The sequence below is a fragment of the Vanellus vanellus genome (genome assembly GCF_965231255.1).
Source record: "Vanellus vanellus genome assembly, chromosome: 5".
Classification (NCBI taxonomy): domain Eukaryota; kingdom Metazoa; phylum Chordata; class Aves; order Charadriiformes; family Charadriidae; genus Vanellus; species Vanellus vanellus.
Window position 1 is genome coordinate 65,762,899 of NC_138910.1, and position 23,608 is coordinate 65,786,506.

The 23,608-nt window shown below is 44.5% G+C and overlaps 1 protein-coding gene across 1 annotated transcript in view; it reads left to right on the plus strand.

Moving 5' to 3' along the window:
• Positions 1 to 217: 217 nt before the first annotated feature.
• Positions 218 to 23,608, plus strand: part of SYDE2 (synapse defective Rho GTPase homolog 2) — a gene marked incomplete at its 5' end in the record, with an annotated part of 31,398 nt that continues 8,007 nt past the window's right edge. Inside the window, 4 exons of the mRNA XM_082483521.1 lie at positions 218 to 326; positions 4,724 to 5,467; positions 14,505 to 15,604; positions 18,058 to 18,184. Of these exons, the coding sequence (XP_082339647.1) occupies positions 218 to 326; positions 4,724 to 5,467; positions 14,505 to 15,604; positions 18,058 to 18,184 (2,080 nt within the window). The remainder of the gene's footprint in view (positions 327 to 4,723; positions 5,468 to 14,504; positions 15,605 to 18,057; positions 18,185 to 23,608) is intronic.

The window sequence follows — 23,608 nt, forward strand, 5'->3', positions numbered from 1 at the left end:
CATGCGCACTGCGGGGCGCCCTCTCACCCCGCTCAGCTATGCCAAGTATGTGCGCGGCGGAGCCGGGGCCGGCCGCGCCGAGCCACGCCGCCATGGGGCAGCGCGGCCCGGGGCTGCTGCCGCCGCCGCCACCGCCACCGCCGCGCAGGGGGGCCGGCGGGTGCCGCCGGCCGGGGGGCAGCGCCCGCTGAAGGCGGCCGGGAGGCAGCACCCAGGCATGGCTGAGCCGCTCCGCAGGACGCTCTCCAAGCTGCGGGGCAGGAGGTCCCAGCGAGGGGCGGCGGCGGGCGCCGGGCACCGCCACGGAGGGGTCTGCGCCCCGCAGGGTAAGTGCCCGCCCCGGGGGGGTGGGGGGCTCCGGCCGCCCGTGTCCGCCCTTCCACCTGCCGGCGGCGGGACGGCGGCAGATCGGTCGGTTCCCCGCCGGGCGAGGAGTCCGGTGGGCGGCGGGAGTGCGGCGTGCCCGCTCCCCGGGGAGCCGGTGCTGCTCCCCGCGGGGCTTCGCCGGGGCCGCGCTCCTTCCATCTCTCTCTGGAAAGCGGCTTTCCCCTGCGAAAACGGCCTTTGCACAAGCGGGGGGTAACTTTTGAACGCCTCTCTGCGGGCGGGAGGGCGGGCTGCGCGGGTCGGCGGGAGGGCGCTTTAACAGAAATTAATTAGATTTTTGCCCCCCTCAGCGAAGGAGCCGCTGGTGCGGTGCGGTGCGGTGCGGGAAGGGCGCGGGCGCGCTCCGTACCGGGCACCTCACGGCCCGGGCCGGGTCTGGAACCCGGTTCTGTTGTCGTCGGTCGGTGCCGCCTGATATAAACTGCAAATAAACAGCAACGGAGCTCCCAAACCCGCAGGGTTTGCGATGGGAGCCGCCGGCATGCGGTGGAGTTAAGCTGTTTACTCGAGGCTGGAAAAGTTTTTGTCTCTTCTTCCGCATCTTGCGTAGCCTTCAAATTTGTTGTGAACAGAGGTCGGGCACTTCAGCAAATCTAAATTTAGGTCTTGGATCAATCCGCAGCGGTAACATCCTCACATCCGTAATTACTCTTCTTCTCGGCGATAAAAATTCCGCATTAAAATAAGAGGTTCTTGAATTTAGACCACTACTTTGTGTGAATCCCCACACATTTTCTTATCATATGACTGTTTGTTATCCTTTGGCTTTTGTTTGCTGCTTGCTTTTTTTTTTTTTTTTTAATGGTGCAGTTGAAAGCTCAAAATGTTTCCAAGTAGCTGCTATTACATCCAGAAGAACCATGAATTGTTTTGATCCATATATGGAGAGACTGGAAAACGCCGTTCCCCTCATTACTATCTGAAAAGCAGTGCACAGTATCATATTGAAATATTTTATATGCCTATGTAGTAGGCTGAATATCAGTTTTTACCTCAGTTGAGCTGAAACATTGAGGCTCTGGTTTTTGAGCATACATGTGTTCTTACCATAACACTTTTAATTTACATAGTATTTTACTTAAATTTTTTTAGCTAGAGTGGAAGGTGAAGGGAATACTTGACTTTTTTTTTCTTTATTCAACACCATAATGAAGCCTTTCGTGAAGGAACCGTTGTGCTCTATTTGTGTGGAGGCCTAATGTGTGGAGGCTTAATATATATTTTTAGAATATATGAAATATATTAGGGTACTAATTGAGAGTAGATGACATTCTTCTGAATGAACCTTTGCTCTGGAACCAAAAGTATGTGCCTGACCTGTATATCTCTTAAAGCTTTGTATTTAAAATTGACTCGTTACTATAACAGCTAACAACGTTGAAAACTTGCTCTGTGATATTGAACCACTGGTTGTGCAGATACTTGCATGTGAAACAGTTTGTTACTAAAATAAACACAGGCATAAGGGCTTTTAGGATCAGGGCCAAGTTCACATAAAGGGGCGGCAGCGCTTGCAAATACTGCTCTCCATTGCAAAAACTGCAGTTGGAAGACTTACATGGAAGTGTATCGTCTGGATGAGATTCAGTGAACATTTACAATCAATGACTCCGGGCAGCACGTTGGCTAATTTGGAGATGGGGTAGTTTGGAATACGTGTGGTAGGCGGCGTGTCTCTGCAAGCAGTAGGGTTATTGGAGTACGCCGGAGCTACTTGATTATTAATGTTTCTGCAGTAAGCCTTTGCAGATGGTTTGTTATTGAGATACCCGGATGGATGTTGAAAACAAAGCTGAGTTTGCTCTGCGCGTTTGCTGCCGCTGGGACCCAAAGGCAGCCGGAGGCTGACGCCAGGTGTGTGGCTGGGTGCATATTTAGGCTCACCGTATTTCATAGAATCACAGAATGGTTTAGGTTGGAGGGGACCTTGAAGATCGTCGAGTTCCAACCCCCCTGCCGTGGGTAGGGACACCTCCCACTAGACCAGGTTGCTCAAAGCCTCATCCAGCCTGGCCTTGAACACTTCCAGGGATGGGGCGTCCACAACTCTGAGCAACCTGTTCCAGTGCCTCACCACCCTCATAGCAAAATTTTTTTTCCCTGATATCTAATCTAAATGTACCCTCTTCTAGTTTGAAGCCATTACTCCTCATCCTATCATTACATGCCCTTGCAAGAAGTCCCTCTCCAACTTTCTTATAGGCACCCTTCAGAGACTGGAAGGCCGCTATAAGGTTTCTCCGGACCCTTCTCTTCTCCAGGCTGAACAACCCCAACTCTCTCAGCCTGTCGAGAGAGCCTGCTGACAGCCACTCCTTTCTTAGGAGCCTGCTGTTTTGGGAATTGTAGGCTCTCTGAACCAGCATGGAAGGGTCTGCATTTCTTCGGTGAAGCAGGAAGGAACAGATATTTTTGTTTGTGGAAATACGGCTATCGGATGCTCCATCTATTTATGTTACCGGAGCAGGGACTGCTCCTTGGGCTGTCCATGCAGAAGTGGAAGGCATTGAGGTGGTCGTCACCAGCAGGAGGATGCCTGCCCAAGAAGTCCCTGATCCAAACTGACTTCTTGGAAGTGTAGGCATAGCCCTGTGCCCACTGCAGCTTAGTTCCCCGTCCTCTTGGTTAGTTCTTACTTGAAATAGTCGTGAAATTGTGTAAAGGGGAACCTTTACAATGGCACGCTTACATTTCCAGGCTATGGGTGGGGGAAGGAATACGATTGCTGCCAAATCACTGAAACTTTGCCAGGTATCTGCCTCCTCAGCCCCGCTTTCACGTTTGCCTCGGATTCTGCTAATTAACCGACTTCGGCCCCAGTGCAGCAAAGCGCTTCAATGGAGGTGTGCACAGGCTTCAAAGTGGGCACTGTTAATTCTGTTCATTCTTTGAACCAAGTTAATTCTGAAATCACAAACAGTGTTTGTATTGCAATTTAGCTAAACGAGTAAACCTCACTTAAAAAAAAAAAAAAAAATCACCAAATGATGAATCTTTCATCAAATGAAATGGTGGTGTTTCAGATCTTGTCAAGGATCTCTCCTGTCATTAATGTACAAACCTGAAAAGACGGTCGAAGGGAAGGTGTTCGAGTGACAGTCTTTTTCCTGTCTCCAGTGAACTTACCTAGATTTACAGAGCTGCTCCTTGAATCCTCCTGAGAGGTGTCTGTATTTTAACATCTGTCATTGGTGTGTAAATAACTTTTTGCTGAGAATAATGTTCAAACGGTGTCAAATAGCTGCTCCCATCTGGATTTTCCAATTGCAGGGGGTTTTGCATGAAAACCAGTTGTTTCACGAGAACCCAGTTATCCCCATTCAGTATTACTGGCGGAGCAAACCCCGTCTGGGTTCTCCTCCTCCGCAGAGGAGTGTGAGGGTTATCTGACCTCCCTTCCCTCTTTTTTATTTGGGATGTATTTGCAGCTTTCCTTCCAGCTCTAGTGAAGGGGCCGGTGCTTGCTCGGGGCTGAGGTGCTCACTCCTCGCGTGGTCCCACCTCCCTGGATGGGATGGCAGGGGACATGGCACTGCTGCGGAGTGAGCTGCTTGGAGTTGCGATGACAGGGGGCTCAAGTGCGAGTGGCGTTTTTGATGCAGAATTAAATGTTTGACCACTGCTTTGAAGAAGTTGTGTCAAGTTTTGGGAGCCGTCAGTGGAATTTGATTAGGTGTCACATGAAGTTTTTGTTGTGTAATGAGATATTTGAAAGTGTTTCTGTGTTTCTTCTCCCTCCTTCCTTCCTTTTGTGATGGTGTGTTTTGTTTTGTTCCCCACAAATCAGGGGATGCTTCTGTCTTAATTATAGGATAAAGCTGGTCAGGACAGTCCTTTCTGGAGGTTTTTGTGCAAGAGATATCCTCACCTTTATTTATATATAAATGTAGAAGTGAATCTATGTGGGGGTTTTGTTGCCATTTAAGTGGTACGTTACACCAAAAGCTGGGGCTATTTCTTCATTGGCATAAGTAAACTGGAAAAATACTGTGTAGCAACTTTTCAAACCAATTGTACCTGAACTTGGCAGAAAAAAAGCAGCCCTTTCTATGTAAGTATGCGTGACCTTTCAGCAGAGCTATCTCACTGCCATTTATCTAAATTACACGGTGTTAAAAATACAGCCAAACAAGCCTGACTCTTTATTAATTATGTGCATATTCTACTTTGGCAGGCTGAAATCTAATTTTATGATCACATCGACTTATCTTTTGTCCTTTCAGATGCGGTCTAATGTGAATGTCATGCAACAGCATACATCTTCATCTATCAAAAGCAAAACAGTGTTCTAAACATTTGTCTTTCCCTCTCTTTTTGCCTTTCTTTCTGGGAACAGATTTAATAGAAAATGTTTACATAGCTTCGAGAAGCAGGAAGGAGCCCAAGTTCCCCCAGGCCAGCGAGGTCCCCGAGCAGCGGCCGCAGATGAACAGCATTACCGTTTCTAAGAAACGCAGCTGGCTGCAGCAGAGCACGCACCGGCCGCCGCCGCCTCCTCCTCCTCCTTCAGAAGAAGAAAACCCCTGTAAGGAAATGCATGGGGCTGTTATCCCGGTACCCAAATCTCCCATCCCGCTGCCTGAACCTGCAGTGCCGTGGGCTCCTTCCACGTCACCGGTGGGACGGGAGCACCCTGCCCGAAGCTGCGCTCCTGTCAGTGCCCTGCCGAGCACCCCCAGCCCTGCTGTGCCAAGGAGTGTTGCTTTGGACTTCGGTGAGGATAACGATGCAGACGATGAAGGAGAAATATGGTACAACCCGATCCCTGAAGATGATGAGCCCGACTTGCCGAGGGTCCACCGTTCTGCTGTGAATAGCCCTGTGGCTGTGGGCTCCCCGGCGGTTTGGTACAAAACCTCGCTTGGGGGTGACTTGGGGACAGCCACAGGTCCCCACGAGGGTCCCCCACGCTCCACGGAGAGCATGGGGGACAGTCGGACAGCTCAGCCCAGCGAAGGGAGCCCGGCCGATGCCGTGCATTCTGGGGAGCATGTGCAGCAGTACCGGCAGAGGTTTGCCTGCAAGGCAGCCGGCGTGCCAGCAGCAGAGGACAATCCTGCCCTGAAGTGCCCTTCAACAGGTAAGAGGGTTCAGGAACATAAAAGTGTCGTGTCCTCTGTTTTCTATTAGAGGAATAATAAACCGTTCTGGTGTCTCTCTTTTCTCTTTCCGCTCCTATCTTTAGCAGGCAAATTTTCAGTGGAAACGCATGTCATGTTCATTAAAAAAAAATATTGGAATTGTGAGACTGATACCTACTAAGTGTAGAGCTGCGCGGTAGGCTCCCAGTCAGTTTGTTCATGGCGTGTCCAGGTGTGGATGTCCCCTCTGCTCTTTGGCCCCCACCTCGCTGAAGACCAGGGTTTTGCAAAGCGAGCTTGCTGGTAGCGTGAGGACACACCGGGTTTCCTTTGTTAGGTGGTGTCTAACCCCGGCCTTGGATTCCAGCCTCCAACCTACTTAATGTCTGCGGAAGTTTCTTTAACTTGCTGTCTGGGACTTTTTATTAAAGACTCTTTGGAAGGCCGTGTAAACGCTATTCATCACGTCGCTTTCTGTAATTGCTGTCTTGTTGACTGTCTCGGGCTAATCTAATAGACTGGAGAGGAGTGGTTTTCACTTTCAGAAGCCAGCCTCTTTGTTCCTTGTTATCTTTGGCTGAGTGTCTGATAGTCTCATTTCCATAATGCCATTAAGTGTGTGAATTCAGCATCTTATTAAAGATTTTTCCTGGTCTATTAAAAAAAGCCAAACAAAAATAAAACCACACCAAACAAAAATAAGCAAGGAAAAAAACCCAACAACTCTTTCCAAAAAAGTATTATTTTTAATTTCTGATGTGTCTTAGATTATCTTGACCTTAACTCTACTGTCCTGTTGAGAGCTAGAAACTTAGTGTAAAGTTCAGGAGACGTTCCAGGTTCCCCTCTTTGGAGAAAGTTCACGCTTTCTTTGTGCTGCCATTTAAGAGCCCGTATTTCTGCCCGGCTCAGCAGCAAGGACCTACCTGGGCACTGCCCTCCGGAGGAGCCCCCTCCGGGTTGCTCCCGTCCAGCCTCGCCGTCCTGGCAGGCTTCTGGCCCCGTGTCCCGGTGTGCCAGGAGCTGCTGTGCCCGGATTCCCAGTGCGGAGATTGCTGCTGGGAACGGGGCTTGTTTGCGAAGGCACCAAAGCAACTGCTGTAAACAGCGGAAGGAAAAACAGTCGGAATTCTCTTCTGGGAGCTCACATTTAGTTCTTTTGGTGGAAATGCCGTAGATACGGGTGTATTTTTAGTTGCAAAGTATGTTCAAATTATCGGGTGTTTATTTAGAAATAGCTCGCTTTATAGCTGCATGAAGTAGTTAGTCCCATTATATTTGCTTGCAAGATAGATGAAATATCACGTTCTTAGGTAGGGTTTTTTTTCACCCATCGCTGGAGCCCTAGGGGCTTTGGAGAGGTCAGTAAGCATGGTTGTTTTGGAAAGCTACGTGTGTGTCCTGCAAGCTGTTTCACCCCCATTTAGGTGGTTAGTCTCTCAATATATAAGTTTTTTAAAAAAATGAATCCCTTTGTGGAAGAAGAAGAAAGTCATAATTGTTTTCGCACTGAAGAAACGTTTATTTCTGAAAGCGAAATTGCCATTTCAAGTCTCTCATGAAACCAGGAGAAAAGTGTTATGGATTTCCCCTGATTGGTTTGTTATGCATGAAGTTCATTAAGCTACTTTAAATGCAGCTCTCCTTTTGCATGTATTGAATGGTGATCACATTGAATAGATTAATTGATGATGAAGTGGATCCCTGCTGCTCAGTAATTGGCTTTATTATGGAGAAGTGGCTTAGTTCTTCTTTCTAATCCAGTTAAGGTGTCTACAGTTATTTTCAGTCAAATTTAAAATGACAGCTCATCCATACAAGATTACTGTGTGAAGGGCAACATGGCCAATTTAACTTTATTTATGTTAAGACCTTGTTTGAATTACGCAACTGCAATGAAATCGATGTCTGTATTTTTGAAGGGCCGTGTACATCAAGCAGTAACTCCTGATAAATATGCAGTTACTGCTTTGGGGAAAAAAGCTGCTTATCTTTCTTATTGATATGATTTTATATATGTCAATATTGGTTTGCATTAGAGTCTAAAATACATGATTTTGAGAAGCATAGACAGAAAACAGTGGGGCACTATAAAAGCCAACAAAATATATAGTTGTTCATTTTGTCATATGCTGTTTTCTTCTTTGGATAATGGAATCAATTTAACTTTTAAAACTTAAAACATTGCTGCCTTATTTGGATTTCCAACTTTGTAGAAAGAAAATGGTCATGGATTTTTTTTTTTCTTTTTGATATTTTTTTTTGAAAGAGTCTTTATTAGACCCAGGACTAAGAAAAAATATAAATGATAGAATGCAGTTATTGGGAGTCTTTCCAAACACAGCAGCAAATAGATATTTCCTGTAAATGTTATCAATGAAATGGATCATAGTTGTAGAGGTGCTAATTTGCCCCATAGTCTTAATTTACGCTGCTAGTTCCTGATGTTAATCTGGTTACTTTCTACAGTAAATGCCATTTATGTTAATAGGATTTGTCAGGTAATTCCTTGGTGAATAATTCTAACCATGCTGGCTTCTAAAAAGGAACTGATTAAAAATAAGGTGCCCCTATAGTGGAGCTTGGGAAAATAATTCATGTATTTTGTTTATGAAAAGTACACAAAAGGTAAGAGTAAGAAGATAATTTGGTTCTGAGTTAGTAATGTAGAAACATAGTGCCAGCTCATGCTCTTAAGTCTGTGGGAGAAGAATTTAAATGGAAAGGACCCCGGAGGCTGTTTTTAATTTGATGTCCCCTTGCACAGGCAAAATGGTTATGATTGGAAAACAGGAATGTTTTTGTTATGTATTGAATTTTTCATATTGCACGTATACTTTTGCATACATAAGATGTTACAACTGTTTAGGATTGAACTCTAACTGTATGTTTTTATAGACATGTGTATCACCTGCAAAACGTTGCAGAAAACCACCCCTTTATAATGTCAGCTCCTGCGATAGATTTACATCATGGAGCTCTGCATAGTGCCTTCTGAAGAATTTGTAATATTTTTGCTTTTGGGGAGGATTACTGTTTGAGGATTACTAATAGTCTCCACCTAATCAGTGGAATGAATCATCTTGCATGTGTCTGTATCTCAGGGACATCCTGGTAGGACTTGTGCATTGCAGATTGCCAGGATCTGGACTGTGCTCTTGCTTCTGAAAACGTACATGTTAGCTGTCTGCATGGAAAAACGTGGTAGGAATCGCCCTAAACAGATTTCTTTTCAGTGTTGTAGGAAGTGAAGGTTGATACCATATTCCCACTTCACCCCAATAGATGTCAACTGGAGCTTCATTGAAGCCATAGTTGAAGCTACAGTGCTCTTTCTCCACTTAGACCGTGACCACTATCCCAGTTTTCAAATACATCTTTTGGGGCCAATGCTGGCAAATATTTTGCACGCTTAGATGTTGCAAGCGAGTTTCCAGCAGTTTGCATAGAGTGTACTGGGCAGCAGATCCTATTTACCAATTTCCTTCCACAGTTTCAAATACCGTTTGCTTAATATTTTTTTTTTTCCAGATGGAAGATGCTTTGTGATTTAACTGTTTTTTCAAGTGCAAGGAGCCTTGGTTTCATGAGGCAGAAAAGCAGTCACGCAAAATATTTGCGTAATGTTTGAGATACCAAAAAAGTTTGGTATGTGGTAGAAAGGTCCCTCTGCTCTTTCCTTCTCCTGTGGAGCTGAAGCCCGTTTGTCGGTGAGCTTTTGGGGAGCTTGTGCACACGCTTTTGAAGGTCAAAGACTTATTCAAGCGTGTGTCTTTAATCCATGGGGTGACGATACTGTAAAGACTTGCGGGTGAAGGAGGCAAGAGGATGTGGTGGAGTAGGAGCAGTTAATTTAAAATAGTTGTTGCCTTTTTCAGTTGCTGATTTATACCAAGTAACTGTTTATATCCACTGACTGGGGAAATAGGGGCAAAGCTGCTTTTCGTGCCACGAAAGGCACAGTGAGGGGAGGAAACCTTCGTGAGAGCAGCCCGAACGCGCAGAGCTTGGCATCAGCTGTGGCGCTGCCTCTTGCGTCTTGGTGCGACGCCAGCGTCTGATTAGAGCCAACTGTGGCTTATGTGCATCGCAGAATCATTAACGTTTAAAATACCTGCGACAAACTCCTGCTTGTTTGTAGATACTGAACTCTCTAAGTCTGGTCAGAGATCCGAAGTGCTGTTACACATGTGTGTTCCCCTCTCTAGCGAGGTACCACTGTTGAGGATGCTCTGAGGATCACCGCTGGGATGAAGAGCAGGCAGCGGTCCGCCCCTTCACCTCTTGTGTGAGCGTGTGTGAGCCTCGGGAGGCTCCTCTGTAATCGCTTCCCGTTTTAATTAATGGGCTATTTAAAGCAATTTATTTTATATCTTTTGCTCCTGTAAAAGTGATCCCTGGGTCGATGGGTTTGTCACAGCTTAATTAATGTCAGTGTGCATAGTGTTTGAAGAAAACAAACTACCATTACAGAATTCTTAGAGATTTTTTTTTTTACCCTTTTAATAATTTCTCCATTCCTTGATTCTGAAGCATTATGTGGGATGGAACTCAGATGCTGCATTGGTCAAAATAGTAATTTTTATAGGGTAGAAAACACTTTTTTTTTTTTTACAGGTGAAAAGAGGAGATTCTTCCATTTATTTAGATAATTAAGATGTTACATAGAAATAATTCCTTTCTATCCCTATTTTAAACATTCTCTTTAGTTTTGTGTAAGGATTTTTTCCCCCAGTTGCTGATGTGGATAGAGGTGATGCTTTCCTTATATCTTAATTGAAGTTGCCTGAATATGATATAGCATGAATTCTTCTCTTGATGGCATTTACAGTTCTATTCTAAAGTTTTCTATCAGAACAGGTCTGGAACTACCTGGGGATGAGAAGGTGTAATGGACCTGCGCCTCAGTAAGTTCACAGCCTCTGGTGTCAGGAGAGCTGTGCTGTTTCTGTTGGTTGAAGATCCAGATAAGTATTTCTTGTGGCATCTAGTGCAGAACAACAGTAGCCCCTTTTCACTCACCCGTTGTTTGCTGCAAGAGCAATTTTGAGATTTTGCAAGAGCAATTTTGAGGCTTTTCTGTTTTGATTTGCCGCTTTTTCATTTTTAACACATTTTCTCAATAAACCATTGGGTTCATTTAAAAATAATAAAAGGAAAAGAATAAAAAAATCTAGGCAGGAGGGAGACCTTGGTTTTGAAAGTTATAAACCTTCAGTGTAAGCTGTATTTTTTTTTTCTCGTTCTAAAATGAAACGGCTTCAACACTGATGCCATTATTTGAGAGAGATGCTTTCAGATGTAGTGTACTTATTAAGTATGTCTGGAGAATAGTAGGAAAAATTAAATTGCATACCAGCAATTTGTCAACCAGTTTGGTCGATCTCAGCATTTCCATTAGCTGTGAGAGTGGCCATGTGATAATTCGGTAGCTTGCTGCGGTAAGGAACTGATAGCTTTCTGACATACTCGTTGACCTCAACTCATGGTCCCAAAAATGTTACAGGTTTTCCGAGGAACTTTAAAATAACTCAGAAACCCTACCTTAAGCCGTGAGGAAAGTTATGTGTACAATAAATATGTAATGAAATAAGCCTGTAAAACAGCGTGCGTGGCTGGCAGTCGGCATGGCAGTGATGTATGTGCCCAAGCACGCGTAAACAGTGTGAAGGGGGGGTCAGACAAGCGTTTTTGCCGCACTGAATCATTGCCTACGTCTGGCAGGGGCTGTGTCGTAAGTGCTGACGATAGTTTGAGTCCTCTCTTGCCTTGGGGCAGCGTTGTGTAGGGGTACGGTCTGTGGGCACTGCCCTGGGCCACCGAGGGGACAGTAGTGATCGCCCCGTGGGCAGCTGGGAGGGGGGGTGTCTGGGTTCATGCAGGACTGTATTCCTCCAGGCTGTTTGTGTCTCCCCAGTTGTGTGTCTTTGGTCATGAAAAGGCTTTATCCTTTCTGTCAGCCATGAGCTGAGCAAAGTAAAAGGTGGCTTTACTAGTCAAGCTGAACAAATAGCTGATGGATGCAGCCACTGAAGATGTCAAGTCACTTGGACTTGGGTTGCTTTGTCCTTCAAAAGCTATTTTGCTTTCTGTCTTACTCATACTGCATAAGTATGTCATAGAACAGCCCAGGTTGGAACGGTCCTTGGAAGATTGTCTGGTCCACCCTTGGGTGCAAAAAGGTGCCTAGATGAGATTTACCTAGCACCTTGTCCAGCCACATCTTGAGAACCTCCAGTGATGGAGACTCTACCATGTCCCTGGGGACGTTGTTCCAGTGATTGATTGCTTTCACAGTAAAAATTAAATAAATAGATACACATATATATAGTCAGCTGCATCACATAAAGCTGACCATATCTTTGCGGCCTTGGTAGTCATTTACGCAACAGGTGCCTCTCCTCCTGCTTTCCTTCCGTAAGGGTATTTTTAAAGTTTAACTGCTGGGATGGGGTGTGCGGTGGCAGAGCGAGTGGGGACAGGGACAGCGAGGAGCCTGTTTGCGGCACAGCCTTGTAACTTGGGAAAAGGAACGAGGCGCAGCTCGTTCCTTCCAGCAGCTTTGAGAGAAACCTGTATCAGGTGGGTGGTTTGTTACTGGACTGTGCTACAGCTCCTTTTGCAGCTTGTTCAGAGCTGTGTCATGTACACTCTTTAAAATTGCGTGCATACCTCAGCACGTTGCTGGCTTTAGTGGAACAACATGTGGCTCAATGCTGATGGGAATACCATCCTGCATAATACTCGACTGTTAAGTTCCTTCCAGCCGCATATTTTATTTTAACTGTTTGGTGCTGAACGCAGCAGAAGTTGGACACATAAAAGTCAGAGTGTTAGATTGACTCCTCAGTTTTAATGAGCTGGGGTGTGTGTGTGTGTGTGTGATTTAATTTGTGGGCCTGCTTTTCCAAGGCTGTGCCAGAGACTTTTGACAGAAAGGGAAGATTAATGTTAGCGGGCTGAAGCATGGCACTGATTGCTGCAGAGCGCTCCAGGCCAGCCCACCAGTGGGACCGCGCTGTGATTTGCAGTACAAGGGAAGGCTTTGTCCGCTTTTATCAAACACCACATTTCTGACTAGCTGCTTGCCAGAAAAGCACAGCAGGCGTGCTAGAAATAGCCCTTCCCCTGCGAGGGAACTACTTCCATGGGATGCAGGGCTGAATGAGTTTTCCTCTGTCACTCTGGAAAACAGATTCTATGCATTATTTGTCATAACTGAAACTTTCTCTTATAAAGATACTCTTTTAAGCAACTATCTGCAAAAGTTTTTGAAGCTGAATGTCTGTTGGTAATAGAACTAGTTTTTAGGGGTTTGGGGGGGGGGGGGGGGGGGGGGGAACGCAGACAACCAAAACCACAACAAATCACTTTGGTCAGAGACCAGATTGCCTGATTTAACTGTTTAAGTGAAGTATAAAAAGTTAGTTATAGTTAAATGGTAAAAATTAATTTGGATGAAAAGGGGACTTGTAAAAATCACTAGCTGTATGGTGATGTGGACTTGAAGTGATCAGTTTCAAATTAAAGCAGTAAGCCTTTGAGAGACCTGTAAGAGTAACCTGTGTAAAGTATGATTTGCTGAGTATCTCGAGAAAGCAATGGTGCTTGCTTTCTTTTTATATGCTGTAAATAGACTCTCCCTTTCCCTGGCTAGCAAGGGAAGGGTGACAGGTGGATATAGGTGTTGGAGTCTCTGTGAGCTGCTCGGGCGAACGGCACCGCACAGGGTTAGCGTGCTTGGGGGCTCCGTGGTACCCGTAGCCTTGCCTCTGCAGGCCCGTGAGTCCTGTTGGGTGGGAGCTGCTAAAATTTGCAAAGTAGTGGGTGGACGGGGTGGTTATTGCTGGTAAGAACTGATACTGGTTTTTCAAGGGATGGAGAAGGGACTCTAAGTGAAAGTACTTGTGTAATTTTGTTAGTATCTATCATTTTGGCCTCAGTTCCCCTCTTGCATGCTTCATTAACTCATGTAAATTCACTGCCTTTCCTGTAGTCATTACTGCCTCGTGCTGGTGAAAGTGAGAAAAGCTTGAGCTATAACTTGATATTTGGATTTCCTCGAGTATTGGAGCATGAGGCGAACCGCAGGTTCCTGGCTGTGCAGTACTGGCTTATGTCTGAGGGTGTTCCTTAGTTAGTTGTCTTTTACTGCTGAATTGAAGGAGTCTTTTTTTCTTTTTCCCTCTTCAGCATGCTGTTATAATTTTTTTTTTTTTTTTTTGGCACCTTGAAGGGTGGGTGATTTCCCATGACAGTATCACTTGGGAACTGTATAACTTTAAGCCCTGCTGTGGGGTGGTTGTGCCAGGAAAGATGGAAAGTTGCCGGCAGGAATGAGGCAGTGCAGGATGCAGCTTTTGGAAGGAATAAATCCTTGTTGTGTTCCTCATCCTGCGGTGGAAAGGAGGAGCTGAGAGAAATGGAAGAAGAGGTGCGAGACACTGCCTGCGTCTACACAGGAGGGATTTGGGGCTCTTTTGGGTAACAGAGGGACATGCACAGGAGCGTAGCTGTGTTCTTCACTAGAGACAGGTGTCTGTTCTCTAGACTTAAGAAGAGTGGGCAATGCTGATGTGTTGGCTAAGTAGCTGACTGCTTCATAGACAAGGGTGCATTTGCCATATTCCAGTGTTTTCCCATTTCAGACTGGTTGTGTTGCACCTGTGCCCTGGGAATGCAGCCATGTCTGCTTGTACAGGGACTGCAGCACAAATGGATTGAGCTGAATGCAGCGGGTGAGATAGCTCGTTTGTTTATATGTAGTTTCTGGCCCTTTCATCTCCATAAAGCAGAACAAATCCGGCTTCTGACTATGAACTGCCAAATTTGGCTGACCAAGTCAGCAGAGCACAGCTTTCTGAGTGCTCGTGAACATCTGACTGATGAATGAATGATGGTTGTCTGAATGAATTGCGTTTATCAAGTTATGACAAATCAACATGTTTTCCCCTAGTTCAAGATCTATTTTTTCATTGCTGCGAACTGCGGTTACTGAGCGGTTTGAAAATGAGTATTCTTTCTCTTCTTCCAAAGGGTCTGGAGTTGTACTTGCACACAAGGCTGATATACCCTCAACAGAGGTTTCTCCTCCAAGTCCCAGTCCTCTGAAAAAAAGCGGATCAATCAACTGGCCTTTCCCCGATAGAATTAAATCTCCCAGGACTGTGAGGAAGCTTTCCATGAAAATGAAAAAGCTGCCAGAGCTGAGCAGGAAACTGAGTGTCAAGGGAACTTCAAGCCATACTAGTTCAGATAACCCTCCTTCCCTGCTGAAAGGCAGCTGCCGGGATACCAGCCATACAGTGTCTTTGCCATCTTCTGGAAACTCAACCACCACTGCCAGCAGGAACGTGATAAGTCGTTACCATCTCGACAGCAGCGTGTCGTCACAGCACACCTACAAAAAGAAAAGCTCAAGGAGCTCCAAGTCCTACAACAAAGGTGGTTACCTCAGTGATGGCGACTCTCCTGAACTTATAACAAAATCAGGTAAACATGGGCATGAAACCAAGTGTGGGAAAGGAAAGGAGAGCCTTCCAAACAACAGTGGTAAAACTGAAATAGATATCGATGCTTTCAGACACTACAACTTTTCTGATCAACCCAAGTGCTCTCAGTACATCTCTGGACTCATGAGCATTCACTTTTATGGTGCTGAGGACTTAAAACCACCAAGAATAGACTCAAAAGATGTCTTCTGCGCGATACAGGTTGACTCAGTAAACAAAGCAAGAACGGCCCTGCTTACATGTAGGACAACATTTCTAGATATGGACCACACGTTCAACATAGAAATTGAAAACGCTCAGCACTTAAAGCTGGTGGTGTTCAGCTGGGAACCCACCCCGCGGAAAAATCGGGTGTGTTGTCATGGCACCGTGGCTCTTCCCACTCTTTTCCGAGTGACAAAGACGCATCAGCTGGCTGTCAAACTGGAACCGAGGGGGCTTATTTACGTCAAGTTGTCGCTCATGGAGCAGTGGGAGAACTCTCTCGATGGGCTTGATGCAGATCGGGAGCCCGTGATGTTTGGGGTGGATGCTCGAAAAGTCGTAGAGAAGGAGAACGCGGGCTTGATGGTGCCGCTTCTGATGCAGAAATGCATTTTGGAGATTGAAAAGAGAGGATGTCAGGTACTGTGCTTATTTTAATCTGTTTCGTTAATATTTCTGTGTTGGGATGGGTGTTGTTGCAGAGCATGAGCACTGTGGGGGAAAGGGGGAATTAAAACCGCCTTCACATGTCACTTTTTTTGCTTTGCTGCTGTTTGGTGAACAATGTCATTGGACAATGTGGGAAGAATAACAGGACTGTGTGAAATCGATGCTTCCAACTCGGCCTTTGTGAAGGAGATAGGCACTTGCTCGCAGCTGTGCTTTAGGACTAGGGACAGTGAAATGAACCGGCAGCCCCCAGCCTGTAGTCACCCCTAAAAAGCAGAGCTGAGATGAGAACATGAAAACTCCAGATTCCTGAGACACAGATCACTCTGTCAGGACGTGGTGTATCTACCTGCAAAACTAGGTGTGTAGTGTACCCTCCTACCCAAAACCGAGGCATCGTGTGCAGTGACACAAAGCGATGAGGACAGATCTTGTGACAAAACTTTACTCGCTGTGTGCAGTCTCAAGCCAACATGCCAAAAACTTGTCTCTGCCATGACTTTGATTGTGCACAGCATGAAGAGGAGGAGAAACTGAGGGGCTGAATTGTTTCCCAATGCCACTGCTCCTTGCTTTTCTCCAGGTTGTTTCCAAAATTAGGACAGGAGGTGAGTGCTGTAAAGCAGCAGTGCCCAGTGTCTTCATCCTAATACAGTTTATCGGTTGATGTAACCTAATGGACAAAAATATGCATGAGAAATGAGGTACGGAAACAACCCCCCAGTTACGGATGCTAGACAAGAAGTCTGTTAGGAAGAAAAATGCAGAGTGCTAAGGTGGGATGTTCCCCTTGGCAATTAATTTGAAGCGGGTGGGAGGACTCTTGCACGCTGTTCCACAGCACGCCTGAGCCCTCGTTTTCTTTCACACCTGTTCTTACTCAGGTGAAATTGGGTAGTAATCACACCTACCACTGTTACTATTTTAAATTGCTGACATGTAGTTCCTGGTGTTACCTAGGTTATAAATAGCAGAGTTAATCTCGTCATAAAATATAGACAGAAAGGGTATTTCTGTGTAATTACTTTGCTGGAAGTCACTACTGATAACAACCGCGTGATTCTTATTGTGAATGCTCTCCTAACATTATGTAAATCAGTGGAAAAGAGAAGTTTTATTCTTTCCAATGTGTGTGTCCCATGGTTGCAGCATTTTGTTTTGGGCTTATTAGCACCTAGTCATGCAAATGATATTGGGTAATCAAGGCAACACTGGTAATGAAGCGATTGGGATCTCAATTGTCTGAATGTACCTGGTGCTTTTGAGCATGAAATCTAATTTGTGTATTTGCACAGGGAGAACCAAAAATGCAAAATATACAGTTAACATTTTGTTTTAACCATCTGCTTGTCTGACACTTGAATTTCCTATAGACTGCAGACTGCTGGCATGGTATGGCATCTCCACCTGAATTTCAGACGTGGCATTAGACAACTTTAGAGTGAAAAGAAATTGTCTTAGGCCATACTAGACCATACTCAGTCTTGGGAAAGAAGGAGTACAGATTCAATTGGGTAACTTTCCATTTATTTAAACAGGAATTAATATATGTCCAGACAAATACTCTTTGTTTGCAAACCTAGATTTGCATGGTCTAAGTCAGTACAGTCTAAGTCAGGGTGCTTTTTAGGGTTTTTTTTTGTCTTTTGAGTCCGTGGTAGTTTTCGACTAGCTATTTAGTGCTCAGTACACCTGCCTATAAAGTTTGTTAAAATAAAGTAAAATTAATATATTTAGGATGTAGTTCCTTAATGTCATAGGAGTGCTTTGTATAAATGGTATGGATAAAAATGAAAAGTAAATAATGATAAAATGCAAAATTTGAGCACATGAAAGCACATGATTGAATTAGTAATCTAGTCCAGGAGTGTTGTGTGTTTCATTCCTGTGACTTTGAGCATGACGACTAACCCCTGCTTTGCATAAAACTTTTCATACCATTTGAAACACCTGCAAGTCAGCGTTTTGTCATCTTTAAAACAGCATCTTATAGATGTAATAATGGAGTATTCATAATTCTCTTGAAACCCTGGTTACTGGTATCAAATATAATTTAAATTTTGTTTACTGTCTGGCTTATGCTGTATTTTGTTTCCTACGTTTGCATAAGAATGAAGCACTAAATGATTCCAATTTGAAACTTCTGTTCTGTCAATAAAATACTGCTCAGCATGTTCACCGTTACAGAAAAACGTGAGCATTGTTCACTTACCACTTAACGGTCTGAACTGTGTCTTTCGTGTAATGTTTGATAAGATAGATTATCATTTGATGTTAACCGCTTGCACTGTTTGAGTTTCCTTAACATACGTTTCCAAACAGTTCTTTTTATTGCGCTTCCCGGATGAGACAAATCACAATGTCAACTCTGAGTCCCCTGTGCAGGAAAATAACTGATGTGTGTCCGTTTCTTTTGCTCCTAGGTGGTAGGCCTGTATCGGTTATGTGGCTCCGCAGCGGTGAAGAAAGAGCTCCGAGAGGCGTTTGAGAGGGACAGCAAAGCTGTGACTCTCTGTGAAAGCCAGTACCCGGATATTAATGTCATAACAGGTAATATAATTTCTTGCTTCTCTTTTAATGTAGAATTGTGCCGTGTTCGTAATGTACGTTTTAAAAGGTGAAATTGTGCTCTGAATTAGTTTTCTGTTGTCATTTAACAAGCTGTTAACTGCTGCTTTGTATTGCTGAAAGTTAGTTGAGAATGAGTGCAGTAACCTTGGGCATGTGTAAATGTGAAGCAGAGGTGATTTGGAGGGAGGAGGGTACAGAAGGAGCCGCTTTACCAGTGATAGAGGGAGGTGGAAGTCTGAAAGGAGCCGAGGTCCCCGGAGCAGGTTGAACCTTTGCTGGTGGTTTGTATCGGAGCGGATCTTGGAAAAACTGGGTTGTGATCGGACACATCCGCTGTGCTGGTTGCTCTGCAACAAGTGATCCAACGGCCATCTCGGATCAACCCATTGTCCTCCCGTTATGTTGGAGATTGCAGGATTTTTGGAAACGTTTCCCATTGTCTTGTGCAGGCTAGTTAGAGCTGCAGGAACGTGCCTCCGTTTGGTCATCTGCTTCTTTTAAAGCATAATTAAATAGCAGCTCTCTCCTGCTCACTGGAGTGGCCCTGTACTTGCTGTCACACAGCAAGCTCCTGGCAAAGGTGGGAAGGACTGGTGGGAGTACAGGACCAGGAGGTCTTAAGAAGCCAGATAGCATCAGCTCTTTATGTGAGTGTTTTCACAGGACTTGCACTGCACAACTAAAGTGAGCTGTTGAGGTTTTTTTTTTGTTTGCTTAAAAGTGGAACAGTTTTATAACTATTAATACTTGTTATGTAAACCAAAGTTGATCTAATTTCAGGCATCACTGAGTAAACCAATTGCTCCAGGAAATTAGGCAGGAGCATTCGTTTCCTACATATCCAGGGACGGAAAATGTAACAGCAATAGTCAGGGTATAAATTTTCTGTGCCAAAGCCCTCTCTGTAACGTCCAACATGCAGCTGGACAGGACAGCACCTGTTTGGTGGCTTATTTCATTTCAGTGTATTGGGAATTAATTTTGTTCGTTATACTTTATAATTATACAAATTGGTGTCAGAAGATATTACTTGGTGACATTTACTGGGTTAAATAAACCTTTTGGTCCAGCTAGTCAGTTCGCCTTAACTTGCCTTGGCTGGTTTTGCTGTTGAGTTCAGTGTTGCTCACCAGTACCAGGGTTCCCAGCAGCAGAAACTTGTGTTCACTCTGATGGGGTGCACCCTTTATAAGGAGGACATGTACAGTAAAGTAAACAGTGTCAAAGATCTGTTAAACCGGATAATTTTCTTCTTTTTACAAATAAATTAATGACAAAAAGTAGTGATAATTTCTAAGATCAGCTTGTACCATGAAATTACTGAAGTCCTGTTTTCTTCCTGATTTTTGTAAACCAACTCAACATCAACCAAATGAGATTCAACAAGGCTAAGTGACGGGTCCCGCACTTGGGTCACAACAACCCCATGCCACGCCGCAGGCTTGGGGAAGAGTGGCTGGAAAGCTGTCCAGTGGAGAAGGACCTGGGAGTGTTGGTGGACAGCTGGATGAACATGAGGCAGCAGTGTGCCCAGGTGGCCAAGAAGGCCAATGGCATCCTGGCTTGTATCAAGAATAGTGTGGCCAGCGGGACTAGGGAAGTGATTGTCCCCCTGTACTTGGCACTGGTGAGTCCCCACCTCAAATACTGTGTTCAGTTTTGGGCCCCTCACTACAAGAAAGACATAGAGGTGCTGGACTGTGTCCAAGGAAGAGCAACGAAGCTGGTGAGGGGTCTGGAGAGCAAATCTTATGAGGAGCGGCTGAGGGAATTGGGGTTGTTCAGCCTGGAGAAAAGGAGGCTGAGGGGAGACCTTATTGCTCTCTACAACTACCTGAAAGGATGTTATAGTGAGGTGGGGGTTGGTCTCTTCTCGCTAGTAACAAGTGATAGGACAAGAGGAAATGGCTTCAAGTTGCGCCTGGGGAGCTTTAGGATGGACATTAGGAAAAAAATTCTTCACAGAAAGAGTTGTCAAGCATTGGAACAGGCTGCCCAGGGAAGTGATGGAGTCGCCATCCCTGGAGGTATTTAAAAGACGGGTAGACGTGGTGCTTAGGGACATGGTTTAGTGGTGTTGGAAGTGTTAGGTTGATGGTTGGACTTGATGATCTTCAAGGTCCCTTCCAACCTAGACCATTCTATGATAACTTAGAAGGGGGGGAAAAAAAAACCCTCTGCTGCTTTCTGCCAAATAGCAGAGACCGCCTGATACTGACTCGTAAGCAGGCAAATGGCAGACTGCTATTTGGTTAATGTAAACTTTTGGCTAATGGAATACTTGGTGTTTGTTTTTTTTTTTTTAATTTTGGAATGATAAAAATGGCATTGCAATCCCACACTACAAGTAATCATTACAATAAAACAGCATTTGCAGGAACGGTTCAGGAATATCATGGGAAAGGGTGTAGGAACTTAGTTTTCATTTATATACAAAAGAACCTGTAACATTTCATAAGCATTTTGATTTTCCTGAGTACTTTGTCCACTCAGAACCAACCAGGACTGGCTGAAACAGAAGTGAACTGCAGGAGAGCTTGGTACTGATGCAAAGCCCTGGAGGGGCAGTGGCACAGTCTGACTGATCTTTCCATCACAAGTTTATGAAGCAGTGGTTAAATAGAAAAGTGTACTTTTTTTTTTTTTTTTTTTAATATACATTGCTGCAAGCCTCATCGGTGATGGTGAACTTCTGGTGACTGTGCAGGTCCTTCTGGACTCTTGGTCCTTTTTTGGTTTGTACTACTGAAGGGTAATTTTTGGCATCCAAAATTTGTATTATAAGCGTGAAAAGACTACAGCCTTGATGTCTGTCTTACGGGAAGACTGCTGGGTATGTTTTTGTATATGTTATATTGCAAGAGTTTACTTGCATGCTGCTTTCCTTACAAGGAAAAAAAACAGTTTTAAGAAATTGCATTAAAAAAGTTTGAATTCTTTCCCCTGGTTCCCCTGCAGCTGTGCTGTGTGATTGCCATTAGTGCCTGTGTTAGCGTTGTGTTGAAAGGACTGAGTGCAGGGGTCCTGCGCGAGTTGGGGGGAGCGGGGCGGGAAGGGGTGTTTGCACCCATAACTGCTGCTGACCAAAATGCAGCCCACTCTCTAATTAATTTTAAACACTGTTGTCTGGACTGAAAAGGGAACCTGCAGATTTTGCTGAACAGGCTTGAAGTAGCCGCTGTGCTTAGTGCAAGGAACAAACCAGCCCACAAACCCTCTCATATACGTTTAGGGAGCGGGGTTGAGAGGGAATGTTTCCCCTGATGTGTTACTGCTGTGTTTGCAATGCTGAGGCTGATGCACATGATTCATACTTTCATAAGCCAAAACATGTGTTCCATAAAATATGAATCCTCAGCATAAATCTTGGCTGATTTGAAGAGAAGTGCCGCCTTCTGTCCTTTTTGAAATTTGAGTAGCACTGCTTTTCCAAAAGATTAAAAAGATTTTTTTTTTTTTTTTTGACGGCTCTCCAAAGACTAAAGAATGAAGGTTTAATGATTAAATCTTGACTGAGAAATGCTCTGGGGATTGGCACAGGCGTACACACAATTAAGTGTGCTTGTGGCTCAAACTGAAGCATGCAGCCAGTTTTCGGAACTGACCAGTAGTCATGTTGTTGCCTCATGTCTGTTCGCATCCACGTGAATTCATATCTCTGCATAAAGCTTGCAATACTGTTAACAGTTCAGTGGGTCAGAAAAATGAGGAATTAATGAGGTGGATGGCAATTTCTGCTTGCTGTCTAAATTTGTTGTGTGTGGTTGTGTCAAGGGGAATGTGCCAGTGGGCTGGCAGCAGCGGGAAGCGTAGATTCGTGGAAAAAAATAACAGCAGCCTCTTACAGGGCTAATTTCGCTGAGAGAATAGCAAAAGGATTTAGAAAGGTCAAGGGTCATTCATGGCTCCCAAACTGTCCTGTTATTCAGGGCTAAGTAGGAGAAAGTCCTTTGGCAGGTGGTGGTCCTATGACTGTGGATGCTATTACAGGAATTCCTCCTAAATGATTATTAATAGGTGGTTGTGAGTGTTTCAACAGTATAAGCTGATTTGATCATGAGATACCATTTCCTACTGTAAGCTGATTCTGGCTTCAGCCTCCCACCCTAAAACAAAACAAAACAAAAAACCAAAACAACAACAAAAAAACCTGATAAAAGTCAACATATCTTGCTTGTGTTTTGCGTATGGAAAAAGGAAAATATCCCAAACCGCGTTGTACAACAGCAGCCTCTGCCACGTTTGTCCCATAAATATTTTAACTAGCTAATCCACACATGGATTCCGTCCTCTAAAATGAGGGGAAGAAATAAAATTTGGTGGGGAGGAGGGAATATGAGTAAGTTATTAAACAAAAAACTAGCCACTTAAGTGGAGCTGTAACAGAAGTGGCATATTCTTTTTAAAACAACCAACCAAAAAACCCCAAACCACCAGAGGGAATATGTTTTCAGGATAATACGTGGGTGGTCATTCTCATTTTTTATATTCCTGATGGGAAGTTCCCATTTTAAGCGCAGGGCAGGCCGTCAGGTGCTGTGTGGTACTCTGCAGAGGGAGAAAGTTTGTCTGGCTGCCCCATGCCTGATGCTGCACAGAGAGATGGTCTGGCAGCTCCAGTGGCTGATGCTGCTTCATTTACTGCTGCTCGTACAACATGGCTTGAATAGATGCTTTACTGCTAGGTGCAGTAATTTTTTTTTTTTTTTTTTAAATAGAAATGTTTATACAGGTCGAAGCCAACTTTTACTTGCCTTCTGCACGCAAACGTGGCTATGATGGGGAAAATGTTACCTTTCATTCCCTGTATTTTTTTAGAAGCAACCTCATAGCAAAGCCCACTGCTATACGGTTCAGTTTACAGTTAGGTTATAAAGATTATGTTTATAAAAGCTATTGCTTTGTTAAATAGCACAGTGTGATAGTATTTGCTATGATTTGGGATTTTACAAAGCTAGGAGGAGTGCATACTAAAAACATAATCTATCTCTCCAACTTTGCCTTTTTGGGGGACAGTCTGCTTTTATTACAGTACCCGATTTCAAAAAGTTTTTTTTTTTTAATCCACCATGTCTCCTTAACAAAATATTTAAATTCAGTTGTGATGTAGCTAAAAAGGGTAGATATTTGTGGCACAGAATGCATTTTTTAAGGAAAGTAAAAGCTGCTGGGAGGCAGGCTTGTCTTGTTCAGTTTTCTGTGTCAGTTGTACTGGATGGGTTGCTGCTGGGTAGCATCCTGCTTGCGTCCTTCCAAGGGGGATGCTCTTAGAAGTCTTCATGTTTGGGGGTTTTTAATTATTATTCTTACAATCACCGAAACCCTATTCAAACTAAAGTATTGGTCAGCCTTTAAAGCTGGCTTACAAGATTGCAAACGCTCAGTTCCTTCTTGTTTGTTTGC